Here is a 22,862-nt window from a genome sequence, read left to right on the forward strand (position 1 = left end):
GCCCACTGAGTTAAGCTTCAATCAGGCTCAGAGACAGAGGTGGTGGTGGTATTTACAGCATTATTTACTCTGGTGTTCAATATAACTCATTTTAGATACTTAGCGTCCACTCAAGAAACAAAAGTATGAAAGCCTCTCTCACAAACTAAAGGAATATATATTTATCCATTTTCTCTCTTACTGGCGCCATTACACACGGAATGTCTGCCTGTAACCGCAACACTTCAGGAAGATGTTCATGGCTCGTTCATGGCTCATTCATGGCTCAATCATGGGTCGTTCATGGCTCGTTCATCCAGTAGAATTACCGCAGTTTGGTTTATCTTTCAGTGTTCTATTTACAACACTCAGAGATACGCGGGACCTGTGGCTGACTGTATCTAAGAACTCAAGGTTTATTGTCCCTGATTATCATAACATGCATGGGTGGGAGGAAAGGGGTGGGGTGGAAGGAAAGGGGTGTGGGGGAAGGAAAGGGGTGGGGTGGGAAGGAAAGGGGTGGTGGGAAAGAAAAAAAAGGTGATGGGAAGGAAAGGGGTGGGTGGGAAGGAAAGGGGTGGGGTGGGAAGGGAAAGGTGGGTGGGAAGGAAAGGGGTGGGGGTGGGAAGGAAAGGGGGTGGGGGAAGCCAGAAGGGGTGGGGTGGGAAGGAAAGGGGTAGGGAAGGAAAGGGGTGGGGGTGGGGAAGGAAAGGGTGTGGTGTGAGCGAAAGGTGTGGTGGGAAGGAAAGGGTGTGGGGCAGTGGTGGGAAGGGAAAGGTGGGGAAGGAAAGGGGTGGGGGAAGGAAAGGGGTGGGGAAGAAAGGGGTGGGTGGGAAGGAAAGGTGGGAAGGAAAGGGGTGTGTAGAGACAGAAAGGGGTGGGGTGGGAAGGAAGGGGTGAAAGGGGAAGGAAAGGTGTGGGGAAGGAGGGGGTGGGGTGGGAAGGAAAGGGGTGGGGTGGGAAGGAAAGGGGTGTGGGAAGGAAAGGGGTGGGGTGGGAAGGAAAGTGGTGGGGGAAGGAAAGGGGTGGGGGTGGGAAGGAAAGGGTGGGGTGGGAAGAAAAGGGTGGGGAAGGAAAGGGGTGGGGTGGGAAGGAAAGGTGTGGTGGGGAAGGAAAGGGGTGTGTGGGAAGGAAAGGGGTGGGGGTGGGAATAAGTGTGGGGGGAAGGAAAGGTGGGGAAGGAAAGGGTGTGTGGGAAGGTGCGGGGGAAGGAAAGGTGGGAAGGAAAGGGGTGTGGTGGGAAGGAAAGGGGGTGGGGTGGGAAGGAAAGGGGTGGGGTGGGAAGGAAAGGGTGTGGGGAAGGAGCAAGGTGGGGGTGGGGAAGGAAAGGGGTGGGGGTGGGGAAGGAAAGGTGGGGTGGGAAGGAAAGGGGTGGGGTGGGAAGGAAATGGGTGGAGAGGGAATAGAAGTGGGGGAGGAGGAGAAAGGGTAGGATGGAGAAGAGAGAATAAGAGAGAAAATAAGAGGAAGAAGTGGAAGAACAGTAAGGAGGAGAAGATGAAGACAAAGAAAGAACTCCTGCAACATTCTGCAACAGACAATTAAGGTATGTTGCACGGGTCACTTGCACCCCACTACACTGTCTTAATTAAGATATCAGGTAAATTTTGCTCCCTAATGAGAACCTATCACAGGTACACACTCATTATGAGGTATTTATTTCCTTAGAAATAATTATAATAATAAAGTGACTTGACGTCTTTTTAAAACCCCCTTATTTTGACAAGACAACAATAACAACATTATAAATTGTACTGATTATTTAATTTGTAACAAACTTCCTCCCGGGTCTGCACATATGTTTGGTCGGCCTTAAGGTTCTTTTAGTTTTCAGTAAATTACAAAGTATTTTTACGTGTTAATTAAGCAATAGTGGGTTAGGATTACAGTGGTGGTGGGTTAAAGTGGTTCAGGGTTAAGTTAAGTTAGGTTAGGTTATTCATATCACCCAAATAGATAGTGTAGCGATATTTTTCACGGTGTTTCATTTTTCAATTCTAACTATGATCATCTTACGATATATCGCTGTTATCATAAGTTAACCACAGCACTAAACTCGGCTGCGGTCAAGTGTAGCACAGTGGTAAGATAACTTTGACCATTGCTGTATTTGGCTCTCCTGGCTGTATATTGTTATCCCGATCCAGTAATTATCAAGATTTACAGCTAAATCATTATCTCTCTCTCTCTCTCTCTCTCTCTCCCCCTCTCTCTCTCTCACTCTGCCTGACTCTCATTCTTATTGACTTCCACACACTGAGACGTAATTTATTTGAGGTGATTAAATTTTACGATATGAAGTGTGTAATAATAATAATAATAATAATAATTAACGGGTTATTGAAAGAGCTTGGCAGCCAGAAGGCTGAAAATATACAGTTACATATTTGGGGAATGGGTTACGAATTACAAATAATATACAAGTGACACAAATAAGACATATAATAACTTAGATGGGGGTGTGTGTGTGTGTAAGGGGGGTGATCAACACATGATCCACTAACCAATTACTAGCCATTGACCCACACATCCAGACAGCTGAGCCAATGATCCACTCTCCAGGTCAGGTACAGATTCACCAACGAGACAGCAAAGTCATTAAGATTTAAAGCAAAGTCGTTACTAAGATTTACAGCAAAGTTCACTATCAATATTTACAGCAAAGTCATAATCATTACTTACATTGATCAGAGTTACAAGAATGAAAAGTTATACAATAGAATGTTTATCAAGATTTTCAACAGAGATAAGTGTTTGCTGTTGATGACACACACACACACACACACACACACACACACACTACACACACACACTACACACACACACACACTACACACACACACTACACACACACACACACACACACACACACACACACACACACACACACACACACACACACACACACACACACACACACACACACACACACACACACACTATACACACACACACACACACACACACACACACATACACACACACACACTCTTCATCTCTCACAAATAAACATCGTCTGGGTTTGGAAGTTATGATAGAAGGACATAATTTGCTGCCTGTGTGTTACCTGTGGTTGTCGTGGCCTCTAGCACAACAAAGGGTCTTTGTTGTTCATCACAGACTACTTCCATGCTTGGTGCTCAGACAACTGCTGTTCTTTGCTTACACTCATCTGAAGTATTAACCTAACCTAACGCAAAGCAAACTAAATTAATCTAACCAACATGAAATCATAAGTAGAAACTCATTTAGTGAAGTCATGTGTCGGCCATAAATTCATCTCAGAGTAAATGGGTTTTGGTTCATCCTGTGTTGGAAGACTATCCTTTCAAGTGTGTTTATATCACCTTAACTTTATCTGAGGGAGTTAGATTAGGTTAGGTTAGGCTAGGTTAGGTTAGGTTACACTAAATTAGGTTAGGTTAGTCTAGGCTAGTTAACATTCACATGACCCGGAACCTCTTATAATTGAAATCATTATCAGATGACTCCACCACGGGGCTCGTCGTAGGAGTGTTGCTATATCAGGTACGGTCAGGTCTGCTTCAGGAGAGGTTCTAGGAGTAACGTCTCTGGCCGGATTCTAATTAAACTCTTTGTTGTTTTTTCCTCGAGGCTGTTATACCTGTTTCTGCCGAGTCATTGGGAAAAGAAAACTTGTCTTCATTCTTCTTTTTTGGGGGGTAATATTTCCCACTAACCTAACCTAACCTTAAGTCGTTAAATAACAGAATGAGTCAAATATCTTATGGTTATTACGTGATCTTAGTACGTGAGCTTAGTACGTGATCTTAGTACGTGATCTTAGTACGTGAGCTTAGTACGTGAGCTTATTACGTGAGTTTAGTACGTGAGCTTAGTACGTGAGCTTAGTACGTGATCTTAGTACGTGATCTTAGTACGTGAGCTTAGTACGTGAGCTTAGTACGTGATCTTAGTACGTGATCTTAGTACGTGAGAGACCTCCAGGTAAGAACATACCTGTGGTTACTATTAACATTATCATCTCATTCACCTCACGTCTCCATCGCAATCCTATAAAAGATAATGACGTCATTCTAAGATTAACACCAGCAAGCGTTTAGTAGTTTTACTTTATGAATAATTCCCGTAAATTAATACTTACTTAAACAAAGGAGTTGTATAATTCTAATCATTTTAAATTATCATCCTTATTTTTTATACATCATTCTAGTTCCTGGAGTATGATCCCATGAAAGTCGACTTCTACTCAGAATCACTATGTATACTTTTACAATACGTGTCATATACATACACCTTTACATAGTATATACACAAGGTGAAGTAAAGTCATTGTATACATGAACTGTGGTAATTGGATTAATGTGATAAAATATAATAAAATAAGACTATTTAAACTTAATTATCACATCTAAGCGACAGTAGAAGTGGCTTTATCTAAACACCTTCACCTGTTAATTAAGAGTACCTGTACTGTCCCTTCGCTAAATAATATAAAGATAATAACACTGACCTAATATGACCCAGTACTGTCATATGAAGACTTACTGAACTAAAACTAGACAGTCATTAGAGTTGACGTTAAAAATGACTGATAATGAAGTGTTGTCAACCCTCCATAAAAAAAATCTCTTCCTTCATTTTTTTTTACCGTCTCAGCTGACAATAGCCCCGTGCTCACAATTCATCTCAACTGACGTGATATTTGTCTCCTCTGCGCCACCTGAGATGTTATACTTCAGGCGTCTTCCACGTGTCTCTCCTAATAGATAACTTGTACGACCAGGTGTTCGTTTCTTTGCTAGACACTTGTATCCATTGTAGACTAAACAATTTGTATTTTTTTGGGGGGTGGGGAGGAGGGTGAGGGGGGGTGGGTGGGGGGGTAATACTGTTCTAAGCCTGTATTTAAATTACAGTTGTATCTATAACCCACACTTGTATTTAACCCTCACCTGTATTTAACTTACACCTGTATTTAACTTACACCTGTATTTAACTTACACCTGTATTTAACTCACACCTGTATTTAGCCCACACCTGTATCTAACCTGCGCCTACATCTAACCCACACTTGTAGCTACCCCACACCTGTCTCAAGCCCACACCTGTACTTAACCCACACCTGTATTTATAACCAGTTCTTACACACACTGGTTAAAAACACTTCCATTAACTAGAATGATTTACGTCAAAGATTACGGCGTTAATCACCTCTGGAATATATCAAGATTTTTTCGTAATATAACTTTATAGTTTTATGGTTTATTCCTGCAACAGTCGAGTCATGTACTGAGTGTTTGTGTTTACTTAAGAGACAGGTATTGTATGTGTGATGGCTCAGACGACAGCCAAGTCTAACCTAACCTAATATAATATAACCTAACCTAACCTAACCTAACCTAACCTCCTCCTCCTCCTCCTACACTCACCTCTTCCTCCTCCTCTTCGGCAGGTCGGGTAGTGACCATCTCCAGCGGACTAGCGAGGATGGCCGTCCCTATGAGATCAGCTTATGTGCTCAGCAAGTACGCAGTGGAGGGCTTCTGTGACGTCCTCAGGTAAGTGTGTGTGTGTGTGTGTGTGTGTGTGTGTGTGTGTCCCAGATGACATACTACATCGGCTACTTTTTAAACTTGTAAATCTTAAATCATTGAAGCGTTGATCAAAACGGAAAATGATAAACAAACACAAATAAACTTACAGGTAACGTCAGGTAAACAAACAATACACTAATTAACCCTACAAAGGTAATTCACAGGTGTAAATATTTTCTTCTTGGTATTGTGGTCCTACGCCCCCCCTCCCCCCAAAAAAATAATTATTATTTAGAAGGAAATTTAAAATACGCTTAGTCATTACATAAACTACCCACACCGTCTCTCTCATCACACATTCATATACAAACCTGAAGTCGAAGCTGTGTTAAAATTAATTATACCTCAGTCCTGTAATATATTTCGTCTAGTGTAATATATTTCGTCTAATTAGTCTAATATATTTCGTCTAATTAATCTAATATATTTCGTCTAATTAATCTAATATATCTCGTCTAATTCGTCTATATCAACAAACACATAATAACCCTCCAGGTGTTTAATGAGTGACCTGGCGTATCTCTGTACACTAATTCACCTGGTGGTAATGTGGGGTCAAGTGGCTGTGTGTTGTGGTGCAGGTGAGGAGAACAGTATCCCATAACAGGTGTTCAAACCTACAGGTGTTCAAATCTACAGGTGTTCAAATCTACAGGTGTTCAAATCCACAGGTACGAGATGAGGTCGTGGGGAGTGAAGGTGTCCATCATAGAACCTGGGAACTACATCGCAGGTGAGGGGAGACACACACCTGGTTGTCATTAGCACGTACTGTAGGTTAGTATACACGCAGGTAAAGGTGATATGTGAGCGTTGTGTAGGATGGATGGATGGATGGATGGACACACACACACACACACACACACACACACACACACACACACACACACACACACACACACACACACACACACACACACACACAATCTAAACTAAATATAATAAAATAAACTAACTACTACGAAAAAGGTTACAAGACCATCACGTCAAGTAATAAAATGCAAATTAATGATAAACTATTTGACTGCGGTTACCATGACGACAAGAGACAGGAGTGATTATGGAAGAATGTTTGTTACGCTTATGATCATATTATCTCTGAGGTGGCTGCTGTGCTGTTGATGTTTTAGTGTTTGCTTCACCGGTCAAGGTCGTGTGTGTGTGTGAAGAGTATGGCAACACAGAAGAAGGCAGAGCATTCCATTGTTTAGTTGTGTGAGGAAAGAAGAAACAAATAAACTATCCCACGATATTTACAAATAAGGTTTCTAAGACCCTGAAAACTTCCATAACATCAACTTTTATAAGAACTAACCTTGTAAACTTTCAAAATCCAGTAACAAAAAATAAAGTTACCTCCCTTGTACTCACCCAGGTTGAGTTAACTGTTCAAAACACTAACACACTTTATAAACAAAACTAATTACCACCTGTGTCTCCAAAACTATATTCACAGCGATTACATTTGACCTGACCTGGAAATTTAACATAGAAGTCTTACACACTCGCACCTCCCCTCAAGGCACTCGGACACACTCGCACCTCCCCTCAAGGCACTCGGACACACTCACACCTCCCCTCAAGGCACTCGGACACACTCACACCTCCCCTCAAGGCACTCGGACACACTCACACCTCCCCCCTGGCACTCAGACACACTCACACCTCCCCGCACTCGGACACACTCACACTTCAAGGCACTCAGACACACCTTCACACCTTCCCCAAGGCACTCGGACACACTCACCTCCCCTCAAGGCACTCAGACACACTCACACCCCTCCCCAAGGCACTCAGACACACCTCACACCTCCCTCAAGGCACTAGACACACTCACACCTCCCCTCAAGGCACCTGGACACACTCACACCTCCCCCTCAATGCACTCAGAGACACTCACCCTCCCCCAAGGCACCTGGACACACCCCACACCTCCCCGCACTCGGACACACTCACACCCCCCCAATGCACTCAGACACACCTCACACCTCCCCTCAAGACTCTCTGGACACACTCACACCTCCCCCAAGGTGGACACACTCACACTTCCTCAAGGCACCGGACACACTCACACCTCCCTCAATGCACTCAGACACACTCCCACCTCCCTCAAGGCACCTCAGACACACTCACACCTCCCTCAAGGCACTCGGACACACTCACACCTCCCTCAAGGCACCAGACACACTCACACCTCCCCAAGGCACCTCCAAGACACACTACCACCTCCCCAAGGCACTCTGGACACACTACACCTCCCCCCAGGCACTCAGACACACTCACACCTCCCTCAAGGCACTCGGACACACCACACCTCCCCACTCACACCTCCCTCAAGGCACTCGGACACACTCACACCTCCCTCAAGGCACTCAGACACACTCACACCTCCCCTCAGCACTCAGAGACACTCACACCTCCCCTCAAGGCACTTGGACACACCTGCACCTCCCCCAAGACCTGGACACACACCTGCACCTCCCCTCAAGGCACTCCAGACACACTCACACCTCCCCTCAAGGCACTCTGGACACACCACACCTCCCCTCAAGGCACTCCAGACACACCACACCCCCCTCAAGGCACTCAGACACACCCACACCTCCCTCAAGGCACCTGGACACACCTCACACCTCCCCCGGCACTCAGACACACTCACACCTCCCCTCAGGCACCTGACACACCTCACACCTCCCCCAAGGCACTCGGACACACTCACACCTCCCCTCAAGGCACTCGGACACTTACACCTCCCTCAATGCACCCAGACACACTCACACCTCCCTCAAGGCACTCGGACACACCTCACACCTCCCCTGGCCACCGACACACTCACACCTCCCCTCAAGGCACTCGGACACACTCACACCTCCCTCAAGGCACTCCGGGACACACCACCTCCCCTCAATGCACTCCAGACACACTCACACCTCCCTCAAGGCACCTGACACACTCACACCTCCCCTCACACTCAGACACACCCACACCTCCTCAAGGCACTCAGACACACTCACACCTCCCCTCAAGGCACCTCAGACACACTCACACCTCCCCTCAATGCACTCAGAGATCGTAAAACCTTTTATACCTGTCTATTGCTCTACGCACCTGGTTTGTGTGGCCTCTTCTTCTTGTTCTGCTTAATATGTTCGTTTTGTCTCACTTTGTTTAACCTATATCTCTATCTCCTTCCTTCCTTCCTTCCACTTCCTTCCTTCCACTTCCTCATCTTCATCCCCCGGTTAGGTTAGTTACCTCCACCCCACTCTTCCTAGCCTCGCCTCCACCTCACCTCACCTCACCTCACCCCCACCTCACTTCCCTTCTATCTCACCTCGATCCCTCATCTCAACACACCTTCACCTAACCTCCACCTGACCTCCCTCTCCTTCAGGTACGAACATCTTCACGGAGTCGTTGATTCAGGAACACGGGAGGAAGATGTGGGAGGCGATGAGTGAGGAGGTGAAGGCAGACTACGGCAAGGATCACTTCCAGGCCAGAATAGACCTCATGAGACAGTACTCCAAGGCTGGGGTAAGTGACCGGAGGCAAGTGTCCAGATAGTTATCAGATGAGAGGGGTGACTGGGGTAAGTGACAAGAGGGAAAGGTCCAGATAGTGTCAGATGAGAGGGGTGACTGGGGTAAGTGACAAGAGGGAAGTGTCCGGAGGAATAGTAGGAGGGGGTGGGAGGAGTTACAGCCAGCCAGATCAAGCCACACACAGACCTCACACAGACCTCACACAGACCACACACAGACCATACACAAACAGTAACGAAAACCATACGAGTATTAGTCGTTTCCTAAAGCAACAGTATATGAATCAAAACTAAGAAAAAAAAGAAAGATAGAAGAAACACGAAGAAAAGAGAAGATAATGAAAAAGAAGGAAAAACGAAAAAATAAGAAACATCCTTAATAGTTGTTTCCTGGGGGTAGGGAGAGGCGGGGGACGGCAGGTAACCAAGAAAGTAATTACGCATTTCTGGAGAGCTTTAGAGGTCAAAGGTCATAACTCAGGGTCAGTAATACCTAAGAGGACTTGAAGTGTTAGGTCAGGTTAGGTTAGCCCAGGGTAGCAGAGGGGCAGCAAAGGATCTTAAGATGAGACGAGTTTTGGTACGTCTGGGACCCCATGGTATAAAATTACCCTTCTCTCTCTCTCTCTCTCTCTCTCTCTCGTCTTCAGTCTGGGTTATGTGTTCAGATGAGAGAGAGAGATAAAATGTGTGTGTGTGTGTGTGTGTGTGTGTAAAAATATAAAACACTCAACTATCTGCCCAATACCTTAACCATTGAAGGTCATCGACTCTCAAGCAACACCTCATGACTATGCATACTCCACAAAGGTAAACCCAGAATACATATGTAAAGTTTGAATGACAAGGTGCAATTCAACACAGGTGAGTAGGAACATCTGTACAAGGTTAACCGCTTAACAACATCACCTGGGTGTTTACCTGGTTGGTTCAGCAGGTGGCAGGAAGGGATTAAGGGGGTGGGTAAGAGGGGTGGGGGGTAAGGAGGTGTGGGGGAGGTTCTTAGGGAGAAGGGAAACCCAACCTGGCTCCTCCTAGCAACATCCTGGACGGTCCTCGGGGAAGTTCTGACCCTGAAGGACAAGTTCAGGTTGGATTAGGTACAAGAAGTCTCAGAATTAATTTGATTTTCCGTATAAAGTTGTTAAAGATGAAGACACTGGTTTCCTCCATTCTTATGTTCTTATGTTAATAATGTTAAATTTAGTGTACAACTGCGCCTAAGATATTTATAATGTTTCCAGTGGCCAAGTTCTACCCAAATAGTCGTTATGGTCCCTCACAGCGCCTCCACCTGACGTGCCTCTAATGGTCGTAAAGATATTCCGTTTTTTGCTCCCAGTCTGACGTCCTTCCCAGTCACATGACTCTGTATCTTGATGACTTATTGAGAAATGTATACGCAACACAACACACCTGGCGCTCCATAACAAGACTCGGTGATGGAGGCCAAGGTTGGTCACCCCGCCACATTCTCCAAGACACTTCCTGATTTTTTTTAGATCAATAAATTTACATCAGATAACTTCATCAGTTGTGTCTAACTAGTGTCGCAAAGGACCCGATGAGGCCGTCCCCTTGGCTCCAGTGTTGGTAAAGGAATAAACGACAACTTGGAGACGACTTGTGTTTTAGATCACACTGAACAACTCCCGCTCACACCCGACCCAAGTGGGCAGGCAATCACGTTACAGTGGTGAGAGACAAACGGATTACAGTTGTACCACCAACACTCCTATGTCCTTGATATTCGATTCTCCAAGGTCCGGCACCACCTTCGTCCTTTTGTGGCGTGGCAACTAGAATCCCACTGGACTCATTCCTGACCTCCACAACCCAAGACAACTTTTTACCAAGTAGACCGACCGTACGTAGGCAGGGAATATATTCCAGATTCAGTAGTGGCTCACCATCCGTCTCTCGCTCCCTGCCTTCGTGGGTGGGTGGTAGAACTTGCCTGCTGATGGTAATGAGGTAGTGTTTGTTGGTGATGTATTGTGTTGCATATTGCCATACATCTGTTAGTTGCCACATATCACTACAGGATGTTAACAAGCTTGGATAAGGCAACACAGAGTATAGTGTTTGACGACTCTACATTCTATAACTTCCTCCTCCACTCCACTATTCGCTTTACTACACTACTGAAGGTTGTAACATTGTCTTCTACCCAAAAGATATTGCTAGATAATCCTCTGGGAGTCTATAGTTTTTACTGAAAGTGAATATTGATTTTGCTCTCGATACACTGAATTTTTATAAAGCTGCTGTATACACTGTATTAGCTACTATGCACTTTATTTAAGACAGTCATATCCTTTCGTGTTACACTGTTATGTACTGTACACCGTCATAAGCCTTGACTGTACATGCCGGTATGCTTACACAGTACCCACCTGTACCCCGCCTCACCCCTCCCCGGAATTAGCTACATACCGCAACGCACTTTTTATGTAACTGCTGCATAGTCCGACACTCTGCTGTACCCTGCTGCACACACACACACACACACACACACACACACATTACTGTACCCTGCTGTCTGTAACGTTGTGATATTAAATTCAGTCACAATCATTCGCTTGTACCATGACGTAGGCTTTTGCTTTTGACTGTACCTACTGAGCTGAGTCTGGGATTCAGTCAACTTTTGCTAGTGTGCTGTGTGAGCTGTACGGCCTGTGTGTAAAACCAACATTCTGGGTATCAAGGATGACCTAACCTAACCTAACCTAACCTGACCTGACATAACAATAACCTTAGCTAACCTAAATTGAACAGATCTATCCAATCTAACCAAATCTAATCTAACCTAACCATACGTAGCCTAATTTAACTAAACCTAATATAAATAAACCTAATTTAACCTTATAAAACCATAACATAACCTTAACCTGTCCAAACTAAATCTAACCTAAATATACCTAAAAGTCTTAAGGATTAGGTTAGGTTAGGTTAGGAAGAGGAACAGAAAGGAGGAAGAGGAGAAGGTAGTACAACAAGTCGTATCGTAAATAAACAAGATGTATCGTAAATAAACAAGATGTATCGTAAACAAACAAGATGTATCGTAAACAAACAAGATGTATCGTAAACAAACAAGATGTATCGTAAACAAACAAGATGTATCGTAAACAAACAAGATGTATCGTAAACAAACAAGATGTATCGTAAACAAACAAGATGTATCGTAAACAAACAAGATGTATCGTAAATAAACAAGATGTATCGTAAACAAACAAGATGTATCGTAAATAAACAAGATGTATCGTAAACAAACAAGATGTATCGTAAACAAACAAGATGTATCGTAAACAAACAAGATGTATCGTAAACAAACAAGATGTATCGTAAACAAACAAGATGTATCGTAAACAAACAAGATGTATCGTAAACAAACAAGATGTATCGTAAACAAACAAGATGTATCGTAAATAAACAAGATGTATCGTAAACAAACAAGATGTATCGTAAATAAACAAGATGTATCGTAAACAAACAAGATGTATCGTAAATAAACAAGATGTATCGTAAATAAACAAGATGTATCGTAAACAAACAAGATGTATCGTAAATAAACAAAGTGTCTCCAGCTAAGCCATAACTTAGAGTACGTAACCATGACAAAGGAGGAGAAAATTAATTAAATGTTGTGATGACATTATTTATTATGTTGTGGCGTATATGTTTGTTTTACCTTGCTGTTGAGAGAGAGAGAGAGAGAGAGAGAGAGAGAGAGAGAGAGATTGTAAAATACACATAAGAAAAGAGAAAAAAAACAGGAGAAACAGAGAAAAGGAAAACAGTACAGAATACATATGTAAAAGCAAAACCAAAAAATCAATGAAAAAATTATAAAAAAGATCAACATTAAAATTATCAAACGTCTTCCTAGTGATACTATGTAAACTGTAAGTAATTATAATAAGATAAGGTCGTGTTTCCAGGGGTCGTGTCTTAAGAGGTCGTGTATATCCTGGTGTAGGTATGGGGAAACAAGATGGAATTTACGGTAAAGTGAAATATTTTTATCCTCTGGTCATAAGAGCTCCTGTCAGTGAGGAAAATTTATAACTATTTTTTTTTAAACTACTTCTTGTACCGTCATGCTGGGATGGTTTGGTTACTATGACTACCCAGACAAACACCTTATCATTATCATCTATTAAACCGGATATAAGTTAATGTTAGGTATCATTAGGGCTCATCTTAGAACCGTTTCCATGACACACACGCCCACACACACGTCCACACGCGCGCACAACACCTCAACTGAAGGCATCCAATTTTGAAGTTGCGTCACGTCCCGAACAAATTATAAGCATCAGTTGCATTTTTCTCGCCCTACATTAGAGAAGAGAGGAGTGGGATGCTGGTAAGGGTGTAAACCTTGGCTAAGAGTGTGTTGGTGTGTGTCGTAGGAGGGAGAGTGCGGGAGAAAGCAGAGGTTGTGTCGAGTCATGGTTGACCTAGGTAAGAGAGCAGTGGCCAGTCGGACCCACCTGTTTGGCCTCTCTTGGTGCCCACAGTCGCTGGTCCCGATGAGTTGCTTTGGTTTCAGGTCATTTAGGTTTCCACTGCTAACACGCACTAACTTAGCTTAACCTAGACTTATGTAACAGGCAGGAACTTAACCTAACAGACCCCAACTTAACCTAACCTAGACTTACGTAACAGGCAGGAACTTAGCCTAACTTAACCTAACAGACCCCAACTTAACCTAACCTTACAGTGAGTTACCAGAATTTCCCAGAGGTCGAAGATGAAGATGAAACCAGATATTTTATCAAGAAGTTACAGCGTATTTTTTTTTTTTTTAGATTTTCTTCAAATTACTTGGGTGAAAGGGTCCATTACCTGTGTATTAAGTGATCTGACCTGAGCAACTATATCTTGCGCTAGTCAGGCCGCACCTCGATTATGCTGTTCAGTTCTGGTGCCCTTATTATGGAATGGATATCAATTCACTGGAGTCGGTGCAGCGAAGATTGACGAAAATGATTCCGGGACATAGAAACCTTCCATATCAAGATAAATTAAAGAAACTTAACTTGCATTCCCTAGAAAGAAGAAGAGTGCGGGGAGATATGATAGAAGTATTTAAGTGGGTGAAAGGAATCAATAAAGGAGATATAGATAAAGTTCTTATAATATCCGAGCAGGATAGGACTCGTAGCAAAGGATTTAAGTTGGATAAGTTTAGGTTTATGAGTGAGATAGGAAGAAACTGGTTCACAAATAGGGTGGAAGACGAGTGGAACAAGCTTAGCAATTTGCAGTAAGTGCGGGAACTCTGGAAAGTTTCAAAAGGAGGCTAGATAGATTCATGGATGATAGAGAGTGGTAGTAACTCTAGACAGGAGCTGCCGTGCACAGGCCAACCGGCCTATTGCAGACTCCTTATTTTCTTATGTTCTTATATACAGGTATGCAGTACAGGTAATGTGTAATAAGGTCGACGGGGCTAGCTAAACGCCTTGACAGGTATGTGGGACATTATTTGGTCTGAAAACTATTATTATTATTATTTACAGCTTGCTAAATAACTGACCAAATTTGTTGATACACATAGGAGGAGGTAGGGAACACACGAACTAACCTAACCTCACCTTTCTTCTTACCTGCCGCTTGAGACTTGAGCCTAGTAACACTTGAACCAGGTAGCGCTAGGGGCCCCGTCTGACCAGTTGGAGTTGAATACATATTAAAGTTTCTGGCCATGAGTTTGCAGCTTCTAAAGTGGTTTATTGATAGCAGGAGCGAGGTCATGTTTACAGGTGGGCTTTACGTGTCTGAGAGAGAGAGAGAGAGAGAGAGAGAGAGAGAGAGAGAGAGTGAGTTTACCGCTTGACTTCCCTGGTGTTAACGAAGTCCCCATTAACCTACCAGTAAAGTATATATTTTCTCACACATCAGGTTAGGTTAGGATGGTATATCTTAAGGTGAAATAAACTAGGGGCTAATCTTCAGGTAGTTCCCTCCCTAAAAATTAAATTCTAACGTTAAACATATTAATGCTCGACCTTCCACACCCATTACGTGCCTCGTGTACCTGATGACACCTCTTACCTGTCTGACACCGTGACTAATGACACCTTTTACCTGGCTGACACCGTGACTAATGACACCTTTTACCTGGCTGACACCTCCCACACTGTTCTATCACTAACATCAAATATCTCATCAAGTAATGTTACACTTAACTCTGAGATCACATTCCAGACCCAACACATATAATTACTACAGGGTCATGAAAAAAAAATACTAGAATATATATGGCATTCTTTTTTATATACCCTGTATGTTTAAGGTATTACTCATTAAGATATTATAAAACTGTTTAAAATTATCACTTATTTTCTTCCACCTGAAACGTATCTCATAATCTGGGTTTTTTTCCCTTTGGATAATTCTCAAGGGGGAGGTTTTACACTGTTGTTCTACCGAGCGAATCACACACTGAAGGTTTTTATGGGAGGGAAGATGATGCTTTAACTCGTCTGTCTGTCTGTTTGTCTGTCTGTGTCTGTGTGTGCGTGTCTGTCTGTCTGTCATCAGGTATGCACTCTCTCCCCTTCTTCTCTTTCTCTTTTCATTTTTTTTGCCCTTCTCATTCTCATTTCTCTTCATTTCGTTTCTCTTCTCTCTTCATACTTTTTCTCTCTATCTTCTTCTCTCTCTCTCCTCAATCTCTTCTCTATCTTCATTCTTTTCTCTCTCTCCTTTCTCCCTCTCTGTCATCATCAATCATATCTTTGTTGTCTTATTCTTCTTACAGCTACAGTTCATTTTCCCACACGGCTCTCTCTCTCTCTCCCCGACAGAACACAGACATCTCGCCAGTGATCAACGCCTTCACTGAGGGACTGACACAGAAATATCCTCAGGCGCGGTATTGCCCAATGGATCTCTACTTCAAGACTCGCCTTTTCGTCGCCACCCACCTACCGGAGTTTGTCTACGAGAAGCTCTACATCGGTTAACTCAAGATATACTCACCTGTGTCATCACCCCTCTTGAGAAAAAAAAAATTGTGGAACCCATTGTTTAGTTTTGTTTAGAGAGAGAGTTTTTGTAGATCATTGAATTACTGTAGTGAGATCTTAGCTACTGTATGCAGATTGTACTATGGTGGGCATACTTAAAGATACTGTAGAACTAAAGGGAATAGTTTCTTGCTCAAATGTCGTCTGAGGCCCGCCCACACACACACATTCTATGAGTCACTGGCGTAATTAGACTTCACCTGAAGCTCTTCCTCCTCGTGGGGGTACACACGTGACCTGAATACATCAACCAGGTGAACCAATTATTGTCACCATCGCTGCTTGAACATACTACCTGTCAATCATCAAACAGTTCATATAGAAATATTAAAAATCACCTGTTAAAATTTCTTTCTTTGTGTAGATTTCTTTCTAAAGTAGATAATACAGTGAACATCGTGGTAACACTCTCAGATGTATTTACTAACACCATATTACTATTCCATATGATACTAAATGTTATATAATACTTCCTTGAGATATAAATGAACTGTAATGAGATGCCACTAAGACAGCCTAGGCTCTCAATTAGCTCAGTCATGTTAATAGTGTCATTATTATCGACTCTATATCTGTGTTTTTCTGACTAAATAAACTGTTTCAAAATCAACACCACAACCTCACATGTTTTAGCTTCGTCTCCTAATGCCATGGGATCTCAGAAGCTACATGTAACCTACCCTTCCTGACCTGCCTCTATAACCTGTTTCGATGGCCTACCCTTGTCTAGTCCAGGTTATATGAAAACAGGAAAACAACGAAGAGGAAATTCCAGTGTCGTGATGTGAAAAGAATTTAAGATGAGAAACGTGAAGGTTTTGTGTGCCACTTCCCCCAGACTTGTAACCACACGTACTAGAGCTATGATTAATACCTCTAAGGCTCCTGTACACCTGGGGTTGAATATGTTTAGTTTCATCAGAGAATTAAAGTAACGTAACCTAACCTAAACTAACCATAACACTGAGAAATATTTTAAGATGTTTGGAAATAAAAGAATAGTGAATTTATTTGTGTTTATTTTTTTTTGGTTACGTGTCCCGAGAAGTTTGTGTATTTTGTTTATTGTGTGAAAGAGTAAAAAGAAATATGTGAGGGTTTATTTTTTGAAGGGTTAGACTGTGTGTGTGTGTGTGTGTGTGTGTGTGTGTGTGTGTGTTATTTCCTCAGTCCTACTACTTATTATTCAAATCACCTGAAACAATACATTAAATACTAAACTTTCGATACATAAGGAGACAATTATATAGTGTCCAATTTACAGCTGGGCGGACTAGGGGCGCCTAATCACGAACCAGCAATCCAGCAACCTATAGTGGATATGAGACGAGCATCATAACCACCTCACCACAGTACTATATAACCACAAGGTATAGGATTCTAGAACACTATGATTTAAGACAATATTACAAAAGGTTTTTAATATTAGTTAACTGTATATTCTGACAAAAAGAAAAATCCTTTTATAAATCATTAAAGAGAAAATACTGTTTAGTGGTCAGTCAGCGTGCAGTCAATAAATTATTCACAAGACACATGGAGCAGTTAACCCGCACCCCCCCCACACACACACACGACCCACGATACAGGTGGAGGAGAGTGTCTGTTTCCCCCACACTAGGACCCACGATATCAACAACTACCATAAAGAGCAATAATGAGATACAAACAACCATCTGTTTATAGCAGCTGAACCAAACAACGACACCAGTATACTGAAGACTTTCTTAAATGCCTCTTATTAATAAAACACACAGGAGTTTCAAGTCAAGAAAATGCCATGCCCTCCTTTCATGTCTTTGTTATTAATTACGGTAATTAAGGACTTAATGATCGTCTACAACAGGTAAATTACAGAAATAATCAGTTTATTATCTATCATGATGAGATGTATTAGTGAAACGTGTCTCTGTGTGTGTGTGTGTGTGTTTCAGGTTGTGTGCATGTATGTATGTGGTGTACTTCTAATTGCTAATTTCATCCCTTCAGTATCACCTACAACATAATAATGATATAATGGTTGCCCCTCGTGTAACGAGGATGGCCGGCCCTAGGGCCACCTAGACGTGAATTTGTTTAAGGTGTAGAAGCTGTCGCTAACACAACAACCACACCCTGAGTTAACGAGCTGCATGACCCAGTGTCAAGGAATAGTCCGAGAAGACCGGACAACTTGCCAACTGCACTGGCTAACCATTACCCCGGAAAACGATCCACAAATCGATTGATACCCAGGTCCCCAATTACTGCTGGGTAGACGGAGGCAAATGGCGTAAAGAAACTGCCCGGGGATGGAACCCGGGTCCGCTCGTTTGCGAGGCGAGTGTGCTGACCATTACACAACAGGTCGCCAAATCACTCTCTCTCTCTCTCTCTCTCTCTCTCTCTCTCTCTCTCTCCTCCACATCAAGCACCCAGATCAGGTCCACTGTCACCTCAAGCCAGCAGAAATACGCAAAGATGAAAGATGCAGTAACAGAGAAATTAAAGAAATATTATACATACCACAGAAATAAACAAATTGTGAGGAGATAAACAAACTCTACCTGTGTCAATATGTAAATTAAACAGGTAATTATCTCATTAACTTCTACAGGTGTAATGAACGCTGTATTTTCAAACCTTAGGAAGTCAAATTACTATACAACATGGATATTAAGTACCTATTACAAACATTATTCTAAAAAAAAGGTAATTGAACCCAAAATTACATAATGAACACCGAACGAACGATAAATCATGGATAAATTATTACATTCTGGTCGTAGAGAAAATATATTGTGTGAAGGTAAGCAGACCAGACCAGACCAGACCAGACTGAGGGGGAGGTGGGGTGTGGCTGAGTGGTGGTGGCAGGTAAAGGCGTAGGCAGGAATATCCCACACACACACACACACCTTGACTGTAACTGGCTGTAACTGGATAACACACACACACACACACACACACACACACACACACACCTTGACTGTAACTGGATGAGAAATAAGAAGTAGCTGGATTATCGCTTCAAAAAGTTCTATTTAAGCTTTTATTCCTTTGTGTTGTTTAACTTATATAATGTCACTGTGATGGAGATGACCGTTCATGGTGTTTCATCATCCTGCAGTACAGTGTGTGTGTGTGTGTGTGTGTGTGTGTGTGTGTTGCAGTTTCCGGTTACCTGCGGAATCACTAATTACAGTTGAACTGGAAACAACATTCATAAATGTTTGCGTGTTAAGTTTTCAACCCAAATGGTCTTTTCTGCATTTATTAAGAAAATAAACTATTACACAATTACTGGGATATGACCGTAATTAACGCTAAGAGTGTTAATAATGGACGAAGCGTATATGTAATTAGCCTCGTGGTCACTCATCTAGGGGGAGTGAGAGACAGGGGCAGACTGACTGACGGTCGGCTACAGTCAAGAGACGAGAGTACAGTGGAAATATACTGTCACATGTCCACTAGATGACTGCTAGCGGCTTATAGGAAAGTTACCGTGGGTGATGTTATTATATAAACCTAATGTATATAACCCACATTTATATAAGTATTACTGTTTGTTTGGGAGGGAGGGGTAGAGTGGTGGGAGGGGTGTAGAGTGGGGGAGGGGTGGGAGGGTGGGAGGGGGTAGAGTGGTGGGAGGGGTGTAGAGTGGTGGGAGGGGGGTGGTATAGTGGTGGGAGGGGGGTAGAGTGGTGGGAGGTGTAGAGTGGTGGGAGGGGGTATAGTGGTGGGAGGGAGGTGTAGTAGTGGAGGTGATACAGTGAGGGAGAGGGTACAATGGTGGGTGGGGTGCGGGACACTGGAGGGGCAAGGGTTCAGGAGATCGTAGGGAATGAGGCGGGGCACAGGGGGGAGAGAAGGGGTGTAGATAGGAATAGTGAAGAGACGGAGAGAAGGCAAAAGAGAGACGAGGATTAAGAAAGAACTTATCTCACATCCAGACATCACCATCATCACTCGGTCTTGTTAAGGAGACAGAGCCTCCCAGGTGTTCTTCTCTGTCTCAAGAGTGAGCACGATCGACGAAATCCCTGACGAACTCAATATTGTACGCAGCGGGGATCACCTGTTCCTCCAATGATCTCTGGAGGCGGTGGTGGCGGGGCGGGGGTGGAGGGGGAGGGGTCAAGTGATAAAGAGAATGAGGGTGGAAGAGGAGGAGAAAGAAGAGAAGGAGAAAGAAGAGGAGGAGGAGGAAGACGAAGACGAGGAAGACAAAGACGAGGAGGACGAGGAGCGGAGGAGGAGGAGAAAGCAAGGAGAGAGATGTTAGAATTAAAAAGTAAAAAAAGAAGTTGGAAACGTCAGAGCAAGAACCAGCGGGGAATCATTGTCGTGTTTGTAATGTTTCACCCAGAGCGCTCCAACACACACACAGAGGAAGGTTCTGGTGGACCTTCTGCTCTTAACCAACCTTGAGGCTTTTATTGTTTTTGTTTACTACTTTTGTTTGGGCATCCGGCGTTACTCTGCTTTTCTGAATACAAATAGCAGTGTAATCCCTCTTCTCACGCGCCATTTGAGGGGATTTATAGCGATATTCTAAAGGTGTTTACCGGAGTATGATAACGGAGCTGATATTGTCTTTTGGAAACACACACACACACACACACACACACACACACACAAACACACACACACACACACACACACACACACACACACACACACACACACACACGAAGAAGTGATGCGGACGTCTGAAAAAATTAGCAGCACTGTCATTATGGTCTTTCTGGGTATCTGTCTGTGTGTCATTATCAGGGCCAGGTAGGCTGGTGCTTGGAATGTGTTGTGTTAGGTTAGGTTAGGTTAGTACTGTACACTTTATATTAGTTTACATTAGATGAAACCAACATAAACCACTAAATGTTAAATTAAGTAAAATTTACAACCTCGTGTCATTACACTGGTACGTAATTTGTGCTGTTGTTAGGAGCCAAAACAAGTTAAAATAGGCTGTTTCTCATAAGGCGACAGTAGAGCAGGTGAACCAGTTCTCAAGTAGGGCGTGGTGACGTAAGAGGTTCCTGCTTTGGTATTTGGGTGAGGGAAGACTCGCGCTCCCCAGGCACTTAAAAAATGAGGCGTCGGTCAGGTATAAGAGGTAACGCCAGGTACAGGGCGATGGGTCTTCCTCCCGCCGCGTCCTGAGCTACACTGGGTCTTAATGCTTTGGTCTTCTACACTGACACAATGGCGGCCCTTACATCAGAGTTTTATACATAATTCACATTTCACACACACGCACACACACACACACACACATGCACTAACCCAAGAAAAATCAGCCCAATTTAACCGAAAATTAATAGTTAACTTACCCTAACCTAACTTGACCGCCCCCTCATCCACCCACTATCGCCTCCCACTTCTCCTCCACCCACTAAAGCTTCCCCCCCTCCTCCACCCACTATCGCCGCCCACTTCTCCTCCACCCACTAAAGCTTCCCCCCTCCTCCACCCACTATCGCCTCCCACTTCTCCTCCACCACTAAAGCCCCCCCCTCCTCCACCCACTATCCGCCTCCCACTTCTCCTCCACCCACTAAAGCTTCCCCCTCATCCACCCATAGCTTCCCAACCCTCTCTCCACCCTATCGCCGCCCACTTCTCCTCCACCCGCAGCTTCCTCCTCCACCCACTATCGCCTCCCCTTCTCCTCCACCCACTAAAGCTTTCCCCTTCCTCACCCACTATCACCACTTCTCCTCCACCCATAAGCTTCCCCCCCTCATCCACCCACTAAGCTTCCCCTCCTCCACCCACTATCGCCTCCCACTTCTCCCTCCACCCACTAAAGCTTCCCCCCTCCTCACCACTATCGCCTCCCCTTCTCCTCCACCCACTATAGCTTCCCCCTCCTCCACCCACTATCGCCTCCCACTTCTCCTCCACCCACTAAAGCTTCCCCTCCTCCACCCAATCGCCTCCCACTTCTCCTCCACCCAAAGCCTCCTTCACCCACTATAGCTTCCCCCTCTCCTCCACTCACTATCGCCTCCGCCCACCACACCCAACTGCATCTACTATAAGATAATATGTTTATACCAGGTCAGCAGTAGGTCAGTTTACACCTACGAGAGAGAAACTATATTACTTGGGTATATATATAGGTCATCGTCTCTGGCTTCCTGACTTGATGATGATCTCTCTCTCTCTCTCTCTCTCTCTCTCTCTCTCTCTCTCTCTCGCACTTACACATTCTCACGCACTCTCTTTCCCCTCTCAGTCTTTAGCTATTCCTTCTCACTCTCTCTTTCGCTACTCTCTCTCTCTCTCTCTCTCTCTCTCTCTCTCTCTCCCTTTCACCACTGCCTTCTCCCTAACTACATTTATTTCCTTTTCTTCCCCAGATCATCACGTTTTTGTTATGTACACCTCAACCTGCAGGACATTACGACCACCAACACAATTCGGTCGTACAACATCAAGTGGCATCAGACGCAACATACCTGACCAGATGATGTAGTTCTTGACCTCAAAACAACAGGTTAATTAAAGCATTAAACCCGGAAATGTGTTTAGTACTGTGACCCGTTTGTAGTGAATATGATATGTTGATAATAAGTAGATTTAGTTAAGGTCATTATTAACCCTCTAAGTGACCCTAACCTAACTTACTCTAAAGTTATGTTACCTGACAATAACTTATGCTAACCTAACCTAACTCAAACAATAGTACGGCACTTGGTCATAGGATGTTTGGAGCCTTTTACG

The 22,862-nt window shown here is 43.7% G+C and overlaps 1 protein-coding gene across 6 annotated transcripts in view; it reads left to right on the forward strand.

Annotated features, from left to right (window-relative positions):
• The window catches only part of LOC121858352 (D-beta-hydroxybutyrate dehydrogenase, mitochondrial-like), an 80,453-nt gene extending 57,792 nt beyond the window's left edge, over nucleotides 1-22,661 (forward strand). For 3 of the 6 annotated variants that reach the window (XM_042354781.1, XM_042354782.1, XM_042354780.1), the window contains exons 6-9: nucleotides 5,417-5,522; nucleotides 6,230-6,291; nucleotides 8,953-9,095; nucleotides 15,927-16,299. In XM_042354781.1, the coding sequence (XP_042210715.1) occupies nucleotides 5,417-5,522; nucleotides 6,230-6,291; nucleotides 8,953-9,095; nucleotides 15,927-16,085 (470 nt within the window). In that variant the 3' untranslated portion in view covers nucleotides 16,086-16,299. Of the gene's footprint in view, nucleotides 1-5,416; nucleotides 5,523-6,229; nucleotides 6,292-8,952; nucleotides 9,110-15,926; nucleotides 16,306-22,498 lie in introns of those variants that run through there. The other 3 variants (XM_042354783.1, XM_042354778.1, XM_042354784.1) reach the window with 3 other exon arrangements.
• The last annotated feature ends 201 nt before the right edge of the window (nucleotides 22,662-22,862 follow it).

Source organism: Homarus americanus, unplaced genomic scaffold (genome assembly GCF_018991925.1).
Source record: "Homarus americanus isolate GMGI-L3 unplaced genomic scaffold, GMGI_Hamer_2.0 scaffold57980, whole genome shotgun sequence".
NCBI classification, from domain to species: domain Eukaryota; kingdom Metazoa; phylum Arthropoda; class Malacostraca; order Decapoda; family Nephropidae; genus Homarus; species Homarus americanus.